General features: G+C 30.6%; 2 protein-coding genes across 2 annotated transcripts; one reads left to right on the top strand and one right to left on the bottom strand.

Moving 5' to 3' along the window:
* Window positions 1–841: 841 nt before the first annotated feature.
* On the bottom strand, window positions 842–3,694 carry LOC100807064 (signal peptidase complex catalytic subunit SEC11C-like). The gene is made up of 8 exons (NM_001255564.3): window positions 3,496–3,694; window positions 2,891–3,003; window positions 2,699–2,770; window positions 2,534–2,569; window positions 2,291–2,336; window positions 2,073–2,160; window positions 1,499–1,556; window positions 842–1,303 (listed from the first exon to the last, which is right to left on the bottom strand). Exons 1-8 carry the CDS (start codon window positions 3,572–3,574, stop codon window positions 1,253–1,255), a joined length of 543 nt encoding a protein of 180 aa, NP_001242493.2. The 5' UTR covers window positions 3,575–3,694; the 3' UTR covers window positions 842–1,252.
* A 1,295-nt stretch (window positions 3,695–4,989) lies between these two features.
* Window positions 4,990–6,563, top strand: LOC100806530 (probable carboxylesterase 15). Its single transcript, XM_003527469.5, has one exon. The coding sequence runs from the start codon at window positions 5,197–5,199 to the stop codon at window positions 6,211–6,213; it is 1,017 nt and encodes a 338-aa protein (XP_003527517.1). The 5' UTR covers window positions 4,990–5,196; the 3' UTR covers window positions 6,214–6,563.
* The last annotated feature ends 13,236 nt before the right edge of the window (window positions 6,564–19,799 follow it).

Below are 19,799 nucleotides of genomic sequence, written 5' to 3'. Positions count from 1 at the left end.
TGATTTGAAATTCAAGTACAGTCTTAGCAGGTGGAGAGGTTCAACTCATAATTCCAAGCTACTTAATGATGCTTTTGAGTTTTGACAAGGAGGAATGGACTTAAAGTGTTCAAGTACTTAATTTTTTTTATGATAAATAACTTTTTTTTTATACTTTCTATACTAATTTGATATGTATTATGTTTTATCAGGTAAATACTTTTCAGTAGATCGTGGATTTCCAAATCGACACCAATCAATCTTTAGATCCATTTCAAGGCGTGGGATATCGTCCACAAGATTTTGCAGAAGGATAATGTCCCTCAAAATGAAAATGAATTATCCAATCTTTTTCATGCATCCTTCAGGAATGTGATTGAAAAGATATATAGTATTTTTGAATCCCAGTTCACAACTTTTAAATCCACACCTCTATTAGAAAATGACACAATTTAATAAAACTAACTTATTTCTTTAGAAAATGACACAATTTAATAAAACTAACTTATTTCTTTAGAAAATGACACAATTTAATAAAACTAACTTATTTCTTTAGAAAATGACACAATTTAATAAAACTAACTTATTTCTTTAGTCAATGTGAAACATGTCTTTTTCTTTTATAATCAAGACCAAAAATCGGAAGGACTAGTTTACAGAAAAAAAAATTAATTGAAATTCACATTATTTAATGAACTTAACTAATGTTCTATAATTATCTAAAAAAATTCAATGTTCTTATTAAGTGTAAAATCAATTATTTTTCTTATGAATGCGACAAGAGGGAGTATAAAATAATCAAAAGAAAAACTAAACTAACACTCTAACACCATACAAACATAATATTCATGAAGGATCGATGTAGACAAAATTTTAATAATTATATCAATATTTATAACGCATCAGCAAGCTAAAATTTGTCGCAAAGAAATAAAGTAGTCTTGTAAAGGCAGCAGAAGGCATTGTGGATAAGGAACAGCTGATTTATATGCTTAATCTTAAACTGCACCAAATTAAAATATAAAGGAAGGGGGGTTTCACTCAAAATGCAAAGGAAGAGGGGTTTCAGTCAGATACCAACTCATCAAGGAGTAGGAAGAAGTAAGAATATACCAAAATTCAACTATTTTGCATAAATCCTTAACATCATATTGTCCCCCATATACTATGAATGGTACAAAATGATTTCAGATTCATCTTTTAATCTTACCATTATATTCTGCTCACCCTACCATCCGAAGTTAGACCGCAGTTTTGACTTCATATTCATCATTTAATCTTTCGAAGTTATCACGAGCAACCCCAAAGCACCAATGAGAATATACTGCAAGGAAAGATACAGTTTTAGAGCACTTCATTCTTGCTGCAACTCAATATGTATCATGCATCTTTAAAATGGTCATCTTCATAGATTGCTTTGTGCAATAGATCAGACATGACAACAGAATTATTAAGTTTCAAACCGTAAACAATCTACATCAGCTAGATGAAACAGAATATATTGGCACAGCAAACAAACCTTGATAATAGGCTTTTCAGTCATAATGATGGTCACCCAGCCTACGTATGGTAAGAACCTGCCATTGACAAATACCAGAAAACTACTTATCAACTGAAAATGCTTCATACTACAAGAAAACTTGAATGCCACACAGTTGGTATCATTGCGGGACAAAGTCAGATTAACCCTTATGTTCAAACACCCATTGGGTGTTAGAAATTGTGCACATGGTTACATACTATGCTCTTCTAGTGGCATTTAGCATGTAGCCGAAAATGCATAATGCTTTAATGTCACAGAGGCCACAAAATAGCAAGAGGGCAAACAAAGTAAGAAAAAAAAAATATTAACTTCATTTTTATAAATCAAGTTATTTATTATTTGAAACAAATCCCAAAATTCCAAACTACCCGTTATCCAATAAAGACCTAAAATTCCCAATAATAAACCAAAATCCTCTCTTATTATAGTTGGAGAATTGAAGCATATAACCCAAATACTGTAACAAACCATGAGTGGTTGCCACAACAGGTGAGTACTGGCTTAAACAAGATAGATTTAGTAAACAAGTCTACTAAAAGAAATGTTATACCCGACGGCTCTACCCATAATGTGGTGCCTTTGCAGCCAAAGTTGACCATGAGCATACAGTAGCCTGTCATCCCCATAATTGTTGTCTCCTGCCAAGGACAATAAAATAAATCAAGGGACAGCATTACATTAACATATAACCACTAACTAAAATGGAGGACCTGAAAAGTAGCATGACGAACATTTCCGTAAGTTATCTGGTCATGAAATAGACATTACCTTTTGTGAGAACATCAACCTCCCCAGTATCTTCCCTTTCATGTACCTACAAAATGATCAAGTGTTGAGACTCCAAAATAGGGCAACCATAATTTTTATAAATTCCACAAAGCCTAAACCAGTCAATATGTATGTTTCAGAAAGCCTAAAAGAATGTTAAACCAGTGAATATGTATTGTGTGTCTGAGGGATTCAGGAAGTAATCAATCATATCCATTATTAATGTGTCCAAGAGGTGCTTACCTTAATTACACGATGAACAATTGGAATCTCACGTCCCTAGATATAAAAAAAGTTACATTATGTCAATAAGGATAGGAAAGTAGTGAGCAGAAAACAAAGAAGCAGAAAATTAATAAACAAACTTATTATTCAAAATATAAAGAAGCAAGCGGATAGAAAACTTACATCAACATTAAACACAACAATCTCCCCTGCCCGAATAGGATCTTTACTCATGTGCAAGAACAAGATGTCTCCCTGGATATATATAGCATGAAAGCAAACCTTACAATTAGTAAATTATTGACACAAATGAAACAACAGAATTGAATTATGGGTATAAGAAACAGAAAAAAGACTTCCATACTATTGACATACCCGCTTGAATCCGGGTTCCATGCTTCCAGAAAGAACAACAACAACGGGAGATTCACTGCCAGTAACGCACATCAATGCCTTCCATATTATCAGTGCAGACGTAACAATCATGCCTGACAACAGCACATATAGCAAAATCAGCATACCATATACAAAGTTATCAACCAAAAACCAATTCAATTACTGTCTTCAGCATGTGCATACAAAGTATGTCAAGATACCCTATGTTGTTTGCATAATCTATTTAACATAAATCAATTTTTTTTGGTCCTCGGATGGTGTATGACTGCCTCTGGCCCAAGAAAATTTTACACGCGGAGAAAATCGAACACCGGTCTCCCACTAAATAGATGTTATGACTCATGTAAAATCAGAGGAATCTTACACCACTAAGTCAACCCAAAGGGTTATACAGTGATCCTGATAATCTATAACCAGTGATAGTAAAAAGTGAAGAAATTAATTAAAGTTCTAGACAATGATGTCCCATTATGCTTTTGTAACTGTTAAATAGAAGTTTGAGAAAAAAAACCCTAAAAAGAAGGTTAGATTGGAGAAGTTGAAAATTGAAGAAGAAGAAGAAGAAGAAGAAGAACCGAACTGACCTAGGCTCACAGCCTGGGTGAGGACCTGGCGGATCTGAAGAGATTTGATGGAATCAACAGTCTCACCGATCCAACCCATTGCTATTGCTTTTGCTTTCTTTCTGAAACTGAAAACTTCTCTCTCTCTGTCTCCAACCCAGAACCGCTGACTCAACAACTGCTGTAGTATTAGTGTATTACCGTAGCTGCGCACGCTAGCAATTAGCAAATAACTGGGCCTAGTTTCTTTTTTATCTTATTTTCTTGGGCTCAATTTCGGGCTTCTTATTTTTTCACGGGGAGTTGCATCCTACACCTCCCAATTACATTTAAAATTACTAAATTACCCTTAATGAATAACACCTCCCACCCGCGATGGCGCGTCTCACTCAAGCGATTCCCGCAACAGATTGAACCATCCCACAAGGGCAACACCTCCCATCCACCTGCAGCCTACTTGTGGTCATTGAAGGTAAGTAAGTTCCTTTTGTCTCTTTTGGCATGGGGTGGGGGTTTGGTTCCTTTTGTCTTTAAATTGTGTTTATTAACACTCATTCGCGAGTGTATGTGTGTGTGAGAGAGAGAGATCACCATATGAGTATCAAAATAATATCATACATGCATCTTATACTTATGCTAAGCTTTGGTCTATTTTTAATGATTTTCAAATTTTGCTTTTCAAAAAGAAAAAATTACCGGAACAGTTGCTCTTTTTTTTTATATATAAAAAAAAGGAACAGTTGGTTGAACGCATGAATGGTGATTGATGTTTGAAGGGCTCGGCGTGCGGAAGAAGTTGATAGGGTCAAATGGTCAACAAATACAAGTGATATCAATTATCATTCACTAGTCCCCACTTAAAAAGTGGTGGTTATCTTAAATTGTATTATCTATTTGAAATATTTCTTGTTTAATGATAAGTAATACAATTTTTTATATTTTTGAACTATTTTTTTTATTATTGATTAAAATTTATTTAAAAAAACATAAAACTATAACTGATATTTATTATAAAAAAAAGATTGACACAAGAAATTTGTTAAATAAGAAATAAAATTTATAATTTTATTTAATTTTTATTAAATTTTAAATAATAAATAACATTGTAGAAAAATGTATTAGAAAATGTGTTGATAATATTTCGCTTTCTTTATTGATTATATAGTATTAACTTTATTATCCACATATATTTTAAGGAAAAGTATTTGAAATAATAATTATAAATTTTAAAAAACTTATATAGTTTGTTTATAATTTATTTAAAATTAATTTTGTATAATTTATTTAAAATTATAATTTTTTATAATCTTCATAATTTTAAAAAAATCACACATTTAGCGCGCGTTTATATATATATATTTACTTTTCTATTGATATTAGTCTTATTAGTCTCACGTATTCGCACACGTTACAGCATTAATAATTAATTTCTTCATATTATCGTTCTCTTCTCTCCACATCTAATTCACCAAAAGGGTATAAAGAAAATCTACTACTATTTTATTTTATTGATGACTTCTATTTTCTTGGAACTTGCAAGTCTTACACACCCTTTACGTGGGAAATTCCTAGAATCTTCGTGAGTTTATATGATCCACTAATCTTTTTATTTTTCCACACCAAACGGCTCAAAAGCCATAACTCTTTTCCATTATATAAGAGCAACAATATACTTTCTAATTCCAAGCCACCACACTAACATTTCCCTTTACTTGCTAAAACATGGTCCAAGAAAAGAAACTAGTTGACGAGGTGTCCGGTTGGCTCAAAATTTATGACGACGGTTCAGTGGACCGGACATGGTCCGGACCGGACCAATTCAAGTTCATGGCCGAACCGGCCCCTCCCCATGAACAATTCATAGACGGCGTTGCCATTCGCGACGTCGCCGTTACTCACGGTGGTGGCCAGAGTGGCCACCATGTCCGACTTTATCTGCCAGAGATAAAGCCGGAAGACAGCCAAAAACTACCAATTGTCCTCCATTTCCACGGCGGCGGGTTTTGCATAAGTGAACCGGACTGGTTCATGTACTACCAAGTCTACACCCGGTTCGCCCGGTCCACTCGGTCCATCGTGGTTTCCCCGTTCCTCCGCCGTGCCCCAGAGCACCGCCTCCCCGCCGCCATCGATGACGGCTTTGACACCCTCCTCTGGCTCCAAACCGTGGCCCGGTCCGGTTCACTCGAGCCGTGGCTCGAGCAACACGGTGACTTCAACCGGGTTTTCCTCATAGGAGACAGTTCTGGCGGAAACTCGGTGCATGAGGTGGCCGCGAGGGCCGGTTCGGCGGACCTAAGCCCGGTCCGGGTCGCGGGGGCAATTCCGGTTCACCCCGGTTTTGTCCGGTCCAACCGGAGCCGGTCCGAGATGGAAATGCCACAGACACCGTTTTTAACGTTGGACATGCTGGACAAGTTCTTAGCCTTGGCGCTTCCTGTTGGGGCCACCAAGGACCACCCCTTTACGTGCCCGATGGGTGAGGCGGCACCGCCACTCGAAGGGCTGAAACTGCCTCCGGTGCTGCTATGCGTGGCGGAGATGGACTTGGTGAGGGACACGGAGATGGAGTACTATGAGGCCATGAAGAAGGCCAACAAGGATGTGGAACTTTATGTTAGCAAAGGGATGACACATAGTTTTTATCTGAATAAGATTGCTGTGGATATGGACCCCAATGTTAGTGCTCAAACCGATGCTCTCATTTCTAGGATCAAGGAGTTCATTGAGAAGCACTGAATGGATCGGTTATCCGGAGTTGCTATAGTATTCAGAGAAGCTTAATTAAGGGTTTTGATATATATAGTTTATTTGTTGCACTAATAATTAATCGAGTTTGTTTCAGCTTAAATAATAATTTTGAGTTCGAGTTTTGGTAAGTGGTTTATCATTCCTAGTCTCAGAGTTGGACGAAGAACTTTGTTTGTTGCCTACAATATTAGTAGTTCTACTGAACTAGTCGACTCAGGTAGGATAGTCTCTTTTAATGACCAGGTGTGGCCTATCCAAAAAAAATTGTTAATTTGCATGTATTGGGAGAGTGAGAAAGTTTCTTAATAATATATAGTGCCCTTAAATTTTCGGGAGTATCAGAGGATGTAAATGTGACATTTTGCTGTTGTTTTGGTGTTGAATGTTAGTTGCATGCCCATCATCAAATTAGAGTTTGGTTTTATTTGTGCTATTTTTTTTATTAATTTGGTTTTCATTGCTTCATAGTGTTAAGCACTACATTGTGTTGGTTTTGAATTATTAGTTCGTGAAAACAAGCCATCGGTGTTGTTGGGGTTTCAAATCATGTAACGTTTTTTGGACATTGAAAGGAGATCAATAACACACAGAATGATTAGGGATGACAAAAAACAGAATGATTAGGGATGACAAAAACGTTAAGAGTGCGTTTGGATGGAGGAATTTAAAATTCTGAGAAATTTTAAACATTTTGAAATTTTTTTATTTTTAAAATTTTGTGTTTGGATAAAAAAAGTTAAAACTACGAGGGTGAAAAAAATGAATGAAAAAAAAAGAAAAGATATGTTTGGTGTGCTAGTTATACATATTCCTCTACGCTCAGATCCGATCGGTGTTCCACAATCTCATACGATGTGTTTCTTGAAGAAGACTGTAAGAAGAGAATTTCAATTTCTTATCTTTTAGAAGGAAATTAAAATTCCAGATTTTTAGTTGTTTAAAATTCTGTTTTAAAATTCCAAAATTTTAAATTCTTCAAAAAAAAACATCAAAACAATGAATTCTAGATTACAGAAATCTAAATTATCTGATAAATTACTTTTCTCAGTTAAAATTCTTTATCTAAACATACTCTAATGAATATCCACGGGCAAAATCTGTAATGGATATAATTAAATAGGTACTAAAAATGGATATCTGCTACTTAGGGATACCAATATTTTAATTAACTGTTTGTTAGTTGAGAGAGGCGGATATAGTAATACTAACACGTACGGATATCCGTTACCCAAGAAATGACTAACGTACCCTCATGTGTTATATAACATGAGTTAGAGTTTGAATTTATGTTTTAAAGAGACTAATGTTATTTGAATTTATATTTTGGAATCATGCAAATGGACATGTTTTGAAAAGTCTAATTCTCATGAAATTGTTAAAAGGTTTTGGTTTCTCAATGAGAAATATAAGAATTTTTTATGATTTCAATGATATTATGTGTTGATGTCTTTTAAGGAAATGATGATTTTTTAGTTAATTATCTATTATTTTAAAAAATAAAGACTGTGGCCGTTTTTAACCACCATTTTATAAAGTTAATTATTTTAAAATGTTAATATCATTTTTGATCTATTATATTTCACTTTTGGTGCATTAAGTTTTACAAATTTTATTTTAATCTTTTATATTTTTGAAATATATTGTTTTATCATTTTTAAAAAATTACAAGTTAATAAAACACAATGTTTCTAACGAAAATAAAAAAAGGACAAAAACAATATATTTTAAAACATAAAAAATGATAATAAAACTTTTAAAACTTAACATATTAAAACAAAATAACTACGAATTATAATGAATAAAAAATCACATTAATCCAAAAAAAAAAAAAAGTATGAGATACTGGTGATATACAATATCATAAACTGCATCAAATTTTAAATGCTCATATAATAGAACTCTTAAATCGTAGATGAGGCCGGAGAGACCTCTAATATTAAAATCTGAAAACTTTCTCAAATCTAGTGTGAACATATGTTTCTTTCAGTATATAATAATACGTGCCAAGAGGCCGAAGTGTTTTTTTTTTCTTTTTTTTACAAACTATGATGCCAAGGGTCGTACATATGTTTTTTTTTTTTTTACTTGTTTTAATATTTTAACGTAAAAGTAAAATTTAAAAATTAATCGCAAGAAATCTGAAAGACTTCGGCTGTTAAATAATTTGTTAGGTGTGTAACTTTTTTATGTTAAAATTTAATTAATATCTTTCCGTGTCCTTCGTTTGAAGAGAAAAAAAATAAAAAATAATATAAGACTCATATTTTTATATTTTATTTTAATTTAAAACTCTCAACTCAATTAATTTTTTTTGTTTCTTTCCACTCGATCTACTGAATTGATATGGTTGTTGATATCAAGTTTAATTCCAATATTGATTAGTTCAACTTTTCAATGGAAAAAAACAACAGCATATGACCCCATCATCAGCTGCTATGGGCCTTCCCTGAAACATATCAAATTGGAATGGAATTTATTGCATTCACGTCTCTGTCGATGTGCACGACTTAATCATTTAACTTCATAACTAATATATCATGAGCTTCACATGTACACTATCTGAATTATTATTATTTTTTTGTCGCCAACGAAATTGTCTGTGGTCACAACAACTCTCTCCATTCATATTTTGTTTTTGCATTGTGCTTCACACTCATTCTAAAGAGAGAGAAATATCACCATGAGTATTGGAATAATAATATCATTATCTTGAACTTTGGCATACTATTATTAGCTAAGCCTTCATTTTTTGCTTTGAAAAAAGAAAATACCGTAAGTAAAGTATAAATAGACTGAGCCATTTGTGAACCATTTGAAACTCAGCTCATAAAATAATGTTCATTCAAGCTGGTTAGTTTTTTTCTTAATTAAATAAATAAATTTCGAACTTAAGATTTGGTTCAATTATTTAATTGAATCAAATTCAAGCTTTATAATCTTAGATATTAATAGCCTGTGAGAAACTCATTTTCTTAAATTTATAATAAAAACATTATTATCCTGTGTTATTTATATATTCATTATGAAAATTAAAATGGAAAAATGAAAAACTTTGTTGAGTAAAAAATGTTATGATTTTATTTGATTATATATGAAAATATAATAGTACAATGTTTGAAACTTTGAATTCTACATGTCAAATATTGAATACATATTTTTATTTGTAGATCATTATATATGGTATTAAAATGTTTATTAAATACTAAATTGATAAAATTTTAAAACTAAATTCAGAAATTTTCATAAAAGTAAATAATTAAATTATAAATGAAATAAATAAGTTAAGACCAAGCTACTTAAGCTCAAACTTTCCTTAGACTTATTTAAATAAACAAGTCAAGTTTAAGTAATCATATTTTTTTCACTACAAGAAAAATTTAACCTTCGTTAACCCCTAAAATCTATAGATAAATCCCATGTGTGTAGTGGTAATTAAAAGTTTGAAGGTCTCTAGTCAGCCAAAAAAAAAAGTTTGAAGGTCTCTTGCATCCGGAAGAAGTTGATAGGGTCAAAAGGACAAGTGATATCAAGTGAGTGATGCTTAGGATTCACCACTTAAAAAGTGGATGGTACTAATTGTGGTTAGTACATTTAATTTATTTAGTATATTAAATTTTGCTATCTATTTGAAATATTTCTTATTTAATTGTTTATCACAATTTTAATACATTTTTTCTAATTCATTTTTATTATTGGTTAAAATTAATTAAAAAAATATAAAATTATGACTAAGATTCAAATTTATAAATATGAAGTGAGATCCATAAAATTTTATAGTTTTTAAAATATTTTAATTAATAATAAAAATATGTTTTTAAAATATTACGTTAGAAAATGTATTAATAGTATTTTCCTTTATTGATTATTTTATGAGTTTATAAGTTTTGACTTTGTTATATATTCATTTTAATTGTAGACAACAAGAATGGATGACGATTGGGGTCCACGTAGTTGAGGTTCATGCAAGATAAGTGGTGTTAGCTAGGGTTTATATGTTTAAATTTAAATTAAACAATATAGTGCATGTTTGATTATTCTTTGTTGGAGCCTCAAACGGACATTAATTGGCCAACACATGCCCCTCCTTACTTCTTCGTTCACCCATTGGATCATTCATTGGAATACACTCTGCAGACAAATAGCAAAACAAACATGCTCATTTTGTTAAAGGACAGATAGGGTTTACCAGTGTAAACGATAGAAAAAATCACAATACAAAGCATTTACTTTAAGAAATCAAGCAGAGGTACGAGATACCAGTAGCATCTTAATTCCTTAATGAGATGAATGAAGTTATGAGGTGGGAATATTATTCATTTAATATTTAAATATACGAGAGAGGGAAAAAAGAAATATTAGTTAGATCTTATATGAATATTTAAATTACAATATAATTTTTTAAAGTAATTATGTGGTTTTTTTTTTTAAAAAAATTATGGTCCTTATAATGTGTGTTTAATATTTTCCTCTTGCACATCATATATTTTCCATGTTTATTAGATTTTTTTCTTAGTTTTTTAATATGTGAAGAAATTAATAATTGTAAGGTTTTTCTTTTCCATTGTTATTACAAAATGTAACTAATCTTATATATTTTAAATCTATTTTTAATTAAAAGCTACTTTTTATATAAGGGAAAAATATAAAAGGAAATAGTTTGTTCATCATACTTATATTATTAATACATGAATGGATTTTTTTAAGAATGTTGTTAGAGTTTGATTCATATCATGAAAATGTCAAATGGAACAAATTTTATTAAAAATGGCAGAACTCATTTAAGTGATCTCTAGTTTTAAAAGGAATTAACTTCAGACTATCGGTTGGCAAATATCTTTGGTTTGCTCACAATTTCTTTTATTAATCCATGAAAAGTTCTTCATAAAATCTGGTTTACGTATCGCATTTGTAAAATCATTTTAATTTTAATTTTAATATTTTCACACTCTAATTTTTACATTTATGTTTCTTTTAATTTTTCATTAAACTTTTTTTCATCTCTAACTTCCCTCTAAAGTATATATCTAATACAAGCATTAATAGATACGGGGAAAAAAATACAAATAAGCTTGGAATCTAACATTTTCAAGTACGAAATAGATAATTTATCGGCAAAATCACCAAATTGGGTCCCTTTTACAAATTAATTACCAAAATGGGTCTGTTTTATTTTTATTTATCAAGGGGGTCTGTTATTTTACTACAAAGCGCCTACCTGAGGAGCGCGTTCCACCAGAACGCGACACGTGGCTTGTCTGGACAGGACGATGTGACAGGGGTGGTCGTGCCTGCCTGCCAGGCGCTACCAGTCGTGCCTACCTGCCAGGCGCGACCACTAGTGGTAGCCTGGCAGGCACTTCCACTAGTGGTGGGGCCCCTGGCACGTCCCTGTTCCCTATAAAACCATCTGCCCTCCGTTTCATTTTCACACAAAAATCAAGCTCATTTGGAAACCTTGAAGCTGAGTTGAAACGTACCGGTTAGAAATTTTGTTCAAAACTAGTAAATATTTTTTATCTTCAATACATTATAGCATTAATTAATATTTATTTTGGTGATGATAATAATGATTATATTTTGTAGGTGCATAAACAAATTGACTTGAACTATAAAATGAAATAGTAATTTTGTTTATATTTTTTGTGTGATAATTAGTAATTTTTGGTAACTTAATAATTTATTTTTTGGTTATAATTATGATATATTTGTTTGTTGATGACAATAATTATTTATTGTAGTAGTTTTTATGTCTAGCACATTATTATTATTATTAGTTAAGCTCATAATTATTGATGTTGTTGGTATATTTTTTTAATAGCCAAAATTTATACATAGACATTAAAAATAAATGCCGATTGTTTTGCGTCATTCGTGTGCGAAGTAGGAAATTGTTGTGACAGTAATTTCATTTATTTAGAGTAATTTGTTGTTGTTAATTTATTTTAGGTTAATAATTTACGTTATGTTAATATATTTTTTATATTATTGTTTGTTGACGACATTAATTATTTTATTGTAGGTATATTTTTGAAAAATGAATTCAATTATTACACTCGTCTATTTAAATGGTAAGATGTACGAAACTGATGATGGTATCACATTTGAAGGCCCTAAAAAAGCTATTCAAATAAAGCGTGGTATTAGTTTTGAGAGTTTAAAAAAAAGGATACACGACAAGGTAAAATTACAAAAACATGAAAGTATATCTACTATCACTTGTAGATTTTTAGTTGCAGGTAAATATATTGCACTGCAAATTTGTGACGATGAAGATGTTGAAACAATGATTCAAAGTTTTGAACAACAACAAGAAATGTCTGTCATAGAATTATGTGTTGAAGTTGATGTTGCGGGTGCTTCTGCAATTAATTTGACAAATTCATTGTTATCATGCGGAAATAATATGTCTCACAATGAATCGGGTAGTGCAACAGTTGGAACAAATTCAGAAGAAGATTTTGATGATGATGATTATTTAATATCTAATTCATACGTTGAGGACTCATTAGATGAGGATGAGGATATTGATGAAATGTCTGACACAGATGATGAAGTTGCCCGTTTGATCGAACCACTTACAGTTGTGCAATCGGGAGAAGGTATATTTATTGTTATATATAAATAAATATTATAATATTTAAATAATTCGCTACCCTTGAATTATAAATTTTTGGTATATTGTTTTTGTAGGTGGAAGTCAGACTCCATTTTGGGATTCTGCTTCTCACTATAGTAATATTAATTGGAGTCATCCTGACCAAGAAGAAATTTGCGGTTTAGATATGGGATCAAATTTTAATATGGGTCAAGAATTATATGTTGGTATGGAATTTGATACCAAAAGCGCAGTAAAAAATGCATTACAACAATATGTAATGAAAATGCATCAAAGTTTCAAAGTTGTTGAATCTAAATCGTAGAAATATGTCGTCTGTTGTGGAAATAGAAGCGATGACATCCCATGCCCTTTTTATATGAGGGCAATTTTATAAAAAATAAAAAAACTGATACATGGAAAGTTACGCAATGGGGAGGACCACACAGTTGCTTGAATATGAGTATAACTCAAGACCATGATAAATTGGATTCTGATTTGATTGCCACTTGTGTACTAGATATGATTATAAATTTTCATTCTTATTTATCTTTTTTTTTGTGTTTGTTGGTGTGGTGTACAATAATTTTTCGTACTTATTTTTATAGGGATGATCAAAGAAGATCCGTCACTCAAGATTTCTTTGATTCAAGAGAGGATCAATGGAATGTTTAATTACAACATTTCTTACAGGAAAGCGTGGAAGGCAAAGCAAAAGGCAATAACAATTGAATATGGCGACTGGGATGAGTCTTATGCCGTTCTTCCGTCATGGCTGAAACACATGCAAATGTCAAAACTGCATATAAAAGTTAAATTTAATAAATTAATTAAGAAATACAACATCATTTAATAAACAAACATCAAAATTGTTACCTCGTCGCGTTTCATGACATCTAATTTACGACGAAACTCAATTAAATTGTCATTGCCTATGTGATGCAATTCACCTCCCAACCATCTTCACAAAAAATAAATAACAAAATAAAATGTTACATAGAATAATGATTAACATCAACAACATGTTTATTAATAATGAATTCAAAATAGTAAAGGAAAGTATACCTGTAACCAAGTGGCGTGTTTTGTTGTTGTGGAGGAATAACTGAGGGGCTAACGTTGGGCATCGTTCCCATGCCCATAATTGAATCAAGAGAGTGAAACCGCCTATTGATTTAATATTATAGTCTGTTGGATGCACATCTCTCTATAAAGGTTACCCAAAACAACTCCCCATGCATAACTGTGCACTCTCTAAGGTCTCTCAGAAACTGCAAATATTTCAATGCACCCGTTTGCTGCTTTTGTCAACAAACATTACCCCTCCTATGAATCGTAAGATCCAAGCACGAGCAAATCTTTCAAGCCCTTGTTGGTTGCCTATAAAATCATTAATATTTGCAAATGAGAAGTCAGCCAACTCAATAAAAGTGAGTTCCCGTCAACTGCATCATCGTCAGGCATGACACCCAATAATTCATGACACAACTCAAACCAGTCAATATTTGTATTGCCATTAAAGGTCTTCCATCCACAGAAATACCAAGTAGCACAGAAACATCTTGAAGTGTAATAGTTGCCTCGCCACACTTCAAATGAAATGTATGCGTTTTGGCCTCCACCTTTCAATAAAAGCATTAACTAATGCTCCATTTACTTTCAACTGCGCCAATTTCATTATCGGGTACAAACCCGAAACTTGTAATAAGGAATAATTTCTCGGGCGGTGCTTCTCTATGATTATACAGTGGTGTAGCTCGTCGAATTTTTAACGTCCTTTGATTAGCACCATTCCAAATATGTTGTGATATATGATTTTTTTGCATCCACAATAAATCATCCTCTAATGGTCCAGATGCCACGTCATAATGATTAGATGATGACGAACTTGCCATATTAAAACTCCTGTATAAAAGAAAAAAAATTAATAATCACACATATCATAAATAATTAATAATAAATTACAATATATTTAAATACATTTTAAATACGTACGCAAAAATATTCTAAAAAAATACATAATTTAAATTTTAGAAATGAACACATAATTTAAGTAAATGAATTATAATGACACACACACACACATATATATATAGCAGCAATTTCAGCAATTTTTTTTCTTAATTTTAACTTTTTATTTTAAAAGTTATTAATTATAATTTAGAGTTTGATTTTAATTTTAAACTATTGATATATTGTATCAAACTCAATATGCCTTTCTTTTTTAAATACGCTCAATAGCAATATTATAGTAATATTTATTATTAATTTTAATTAAAATTATATTCTAGAAATTAAAATTATCAACCCAACAACAACAAAGTCTTACAATTGCAAATAACATCAATTATAATTAATATAATTAAATATTAACAAAAATAATAATATAATATTTAAATAACAATATTATTATCTATAATTATCTTCAACAATAATTAACAATTTTATATTATTATAAAATCAAAAAACAAAGCACAAAAATATATATCAATTTAAACTGCCTATCTATCATAAAAAAAATATATAACAAAGCATTAAAAATATAACACACTATCAAACTAATAATAATTACCTCTACAAATAAATCCACTAAAAAATATAAACTGCCTATATGTAAAATATATATATATATATATATATATATATATATAATATTAAAATATAACAATTTATATAGTATTTAAATAACAATATTATTATCTATAATTATCTTCAACAATAATTAACAATTTTATATTATTATAAAATAAAAAACAAAGCACTAAAAATATATATCAATTTAAATGCCTATCTACCTACAAAAAAATATATAACAAAGCACTAAAAATGTAACACACTATCAAACTAATAATAATTACCTCTACAAATAAATCCACTAAAAAATATAAACTGCCTATCTGCAAAAAATATATATATATATATATATATAAAATATAACAATTTATATACATTAAATTAAAAAACAAAATAAAAACTAACCAAACAGGGAAGGGGAACCTGCAAACAGGGGGAGAAGCTGCTGCAAAAAAAAATATATATATATATTAAAATATAACATTTATATAAATAAATAAATTAAAAAACAAAAACAAAAAAAAAAACCTGCTGGGGAGGGGGGAATGGGAAGGGGACTGCTGGGGGGGGGGAACACCGAAGGGGATTGGGAGGGGGGACCCCATTAAGGGGCTTGGACGCGCTGGGGCAGGGCGCGAACCAAGGCGCCTCGGGAAGGCACGACAACGCGCCTGCGTGCAGGGCGCGACCAGTAGCGTCTGCATGCAGGGCGCGACCTTCGCGCTTGTTGCAGGGCGCTTCCAGCCCGTCTGCACCACCTGCAGCAGCCTCCACGTGTCGCCTTCCTCCGGTAAGCGCCCCTCAGGTAAGCACTTTCCTGCCAAAACAGCACCCCTTAGTAAATAAAAAACAAAGAGACCCATTCTGGTAAATAATTTCTGAAAGTAACCCAGAATGGTGATTTTGCCTAATTTATCCACCAAGAAGGAGGAGCGTATTTTGAGAAATAATTATATGGGAGAGGAAATTTGTTGAAATAAATTTTAAAAAATCTAATAATATTTTTCGTAATAATAAAAAAGGCCTAAAGTTGATAAGGTGACTACAGAAGACACAAGTCATATCATATCAGGATCTGGCTTCATCATATGTTATTTTAATAATATATTATATTATGAAAGAGATAAGTTATAATATTATAATATGATATGATATTAGTATTTTAATATTATGACTTATTAAATGAAATGGCTGGTCATTGGTTACCACTTAAAAAGTTATTTAGATTTGTCTGGCAAAACGATAAAGTTGATGTGAGTTTACTGAATGGCAGACAAAGAACAAAAAAAAGTTGTAATACATGTGTGAGGTAGCAGAACACTGACACTCCACACACTACAGTACTAATAGTGTACCAAGACGTGGATTCACCATGAGCATGTTAAAATGAGATAGATAAGACTATTAAATTTCATTGATTTTCATTTAAATGTAAGTCCTTTTAATGTATAATTTTACTTTGTAGAAATTTTTACTTAATTTAAAATTTTATTTCGTAAATAAGTTAATTATAAATATTATCTTTAAATAGATTAATTAGTAGATCTAAATTGTATATAAGTGAATAGGCTTAACTATTTATATAAACCAAAAAGTATAATCTTAAAAATATTACAATAGATTTATTATAATAATATATTATATTACTAGTTTTGTATGGTTAATATTAAAATACTAATATAAGCAGGGTTGCTGTTACCAAACAAGATAATTTAGTTTGATTGAGTAATGTGTATCAGTTGCTATGTCTTTTTCATATTTGAATTTAATTTTTATGGAAAAAATCAGTTTGATTCATTGAATATGTGTTTTTTATTTCAGAACATTGAATATGTTATTGACTTCATATTTAGTTTTCACAATTCAGCAAAAAAAAATATTTTCACAAGAATTATTGACTTTCATATTGAGTCATTGACGTTATCAAATCAACATAGAGGATGAATTTGGTAATATATATATATATATATATATATATATATATATATATATATATATAAAGAATGAAAGAGAAGTATAAAAAAGAATTATGAGGCTCACACAAAATTTTGAGAACTTTTGGTTCTTTTTCTCTTATTTCTCCACTATCAAACATACACTAAATTGAACTTAATTAATGCAAACTACGCATAACGAATCAGTTTGTTTCTCCAAGTATTACAAGTTACAGTCACAGAGGTCGTTAAAGTGACCCAAAAAATGTTTTTTTTTTAATTTTAGTTCAAATATGTTTTTCAGTTTTTAGTTATTTAAATACAGTAATTTGTTTTTAAATTCTTTAAATGTAAAGTTGTATTTTTTAGTATTTTAAATTTATGAAATGCTTTTTTTAGTCTTTTTGTGGTAAAAAAACCATCATAAATTATGCATCTGAATTATCAAAAATTAGTCAAGAACTAAAAAAATATTTCACCAATTGAAGAGACTAAAAATAAATAAATTTTAACTTAAAGGACTAAAAAAGTTAGATTCCAAAATTGAGAAATAAAAATATATTTAAATCTTTATATTTTTAAAGATTTACTATATTGGATTATGTTTTTCATAATTATGGGTTTATTAGAAGTGAGTATTATTTGGCCCAATCTAATCTATGTACATTTTAAGATGGATTTAGGTTATATTTTGAGTTGTCTTAATTTAGTGTAGTTTTGTTTTGTTACTTCCTAATTTACTGGAGTGTCCACACATTCTTTTGAAAAGTATGTTTTTTTTAACAATTATCTAATAACAATATTTTTTATTTAATAGATAACGTTATTTTTGACATGATATATATATATATATATATATATATATATATATATATAATATTATTTATTTTAAAATATATGTAAAATATACCTTTATTTAAGTTTATACTTATTTTTTTGTATAATTTAATTATATATAATATAAATATTGATATATTATGTTAAGATATTAAGATTTTTTTTGCCAAACTAAATGGTTTTATATTGGCTTTTGACATCAGTTATAACCATCATCAATATCAAAAGTCAAAAACATCATCTTGGATAATAGTTTTTAAAACTATCGAATTTGATATATAATTTATGAAATCACCTAGTTTAATAAAAAAAAGTCAAAATATCAGTTTGACTATCCTATCTGAGATATTTGAGGTCTTGATTGAGTTAAAGTTTAAATAAATGATTTTATCAAAATTTTAGACCAATAAGATAAATGATAAATCCACCTTAATTTGTTGTTTACTTACCCTAGTCATTATATATATATATATATATATATATATATATATATATATATATATATATATATATATATATAATATATATATATATAATGAAATTAATTTGACTTTTTTTAAAAAGGACTTAAATATATTTTTGATTCGCAATATATATATGAATTTTGTGTTTGATCCTTAATAAAAAATTTCTTTGAAACAATTTTTTGATATTTGAAAATTTTTATTTTAGATTCTTGTCGTTAATTAAGTGATGACATATCTGTTAAATATTTGATAATGTAATTTGTGGTGACTTAAGAATGACTAGTATTTGTTTCAAAATAACATTAAAAATTCCTGGTGGTTAAAAGCCGTTATAATTAATTAAACTAAAATTGAATAAATCAAACATTTAGAAGGAGAAGGGAGGATATAAAAATTTTAAGAATCAAATGATGAATCGAAATTCAAAATAAGAAATTAGGTTAGCAACTACCTTTCATTTAAGCCCTTACAGGCGGGAGACAAGGGAGTTAAGGTGGTTGACGACATCATCGGGGGATAGGTTGATGGCGACGACTTTGATGACGTCGAAAATGATGGTGGATATCTCCTTCTCAACGACATGATGGTTGGCACAAAGAGTATTCTTGTAGTGCTCGAAAGGAACCATGAGGAAATGGTGCTCTAACTTCGGAGACTTCGTCAATTAGGGAAGGTTCGATGGTGGAGGGTGCGTTGGGTTGCGGTGGTGGTGGCGGCGATCGGGGTTCCGACAACTTCGATGACGCCAGAGATGACGATGGACATTGCCTTCTCAATGACACGGTGCTCGCAACGTCTCCATTCGCACCTTCCTCTCTCGCTCGACCTTCAAGGCCCTGGCCCTCAAACACCCCGTGTCGTTTTCATTCCCAACTCCTATTTCAAATCGGATTTTCCTTTGAGGAGTGAGGGAGGGGGTTGCACCACTTGCGTAGCATCATCGATTTCAAAATAATGGTTAGGGTGGGGGAAGGTGGCACGCCGATAGTGTCGATGTATTGATTAATTTTGGGAGATTTGTTGATTTTAAGTTAATAATACTAATTCCTAAATTATACTTTTCTATGTTTTTAATCAACTCACTACAAAAACATTCAATCTAAAGGCATTGAACAAAGATGACGAAACATGAAAGGAACAAATCTAAGGGATTCATGAGAGTAACGA

Source organism: Glycine max, chromosome 6 (assembly GCF_000004515.6).
Source record: "Glycine max cultivar Williams 82 chromosome 6, Glycine_max_v4.0, whole genome shotgun sequence".
Lineage (NCBI taxonomy): Eukaryota > Viridiplantae > Streptophyta > Magnoliopsida > Fabales > Fabaceae > Glycine > Glycine max.
The sequence above is the reverse complement of the archived record's forward strand: the minus strand, read 5'-3'. Positions and strand labels throughout refer to the sequence as shown.

Bases quoted from the DNA above. Each gene is read 5' to 3' on its own strand.
- LOC100807064 (NM_001255564.3), bottom strand. From the start codon at position 3,574: ATGGGTTGGATCGGTGAGACTGTTGATTCCATCAAATCTCTTCAGATC. The intron at 2,337-2,533 runs GTAAGCACCTCT...ATCATTTTGTAG, and splicing joins TTGTTCATCGTGTAATTAAG to GTACATGAAAGGGAAGATAC. The intron at 1,304-1,498 runs GTTTGTTTGCTG...CTTTCCTTGCAG, and splicing joins CTGAAAAGCCTATTATCAAG to TATATTCTCATTGGTGCTTT.
- LOC100806530 (XM_003527469.5), top strand. From the start codon at position 5,197: ATGGTCCAAGAAAAGAAACTAGTTGACGAGGTGTCCGGTTGGCTCAAA.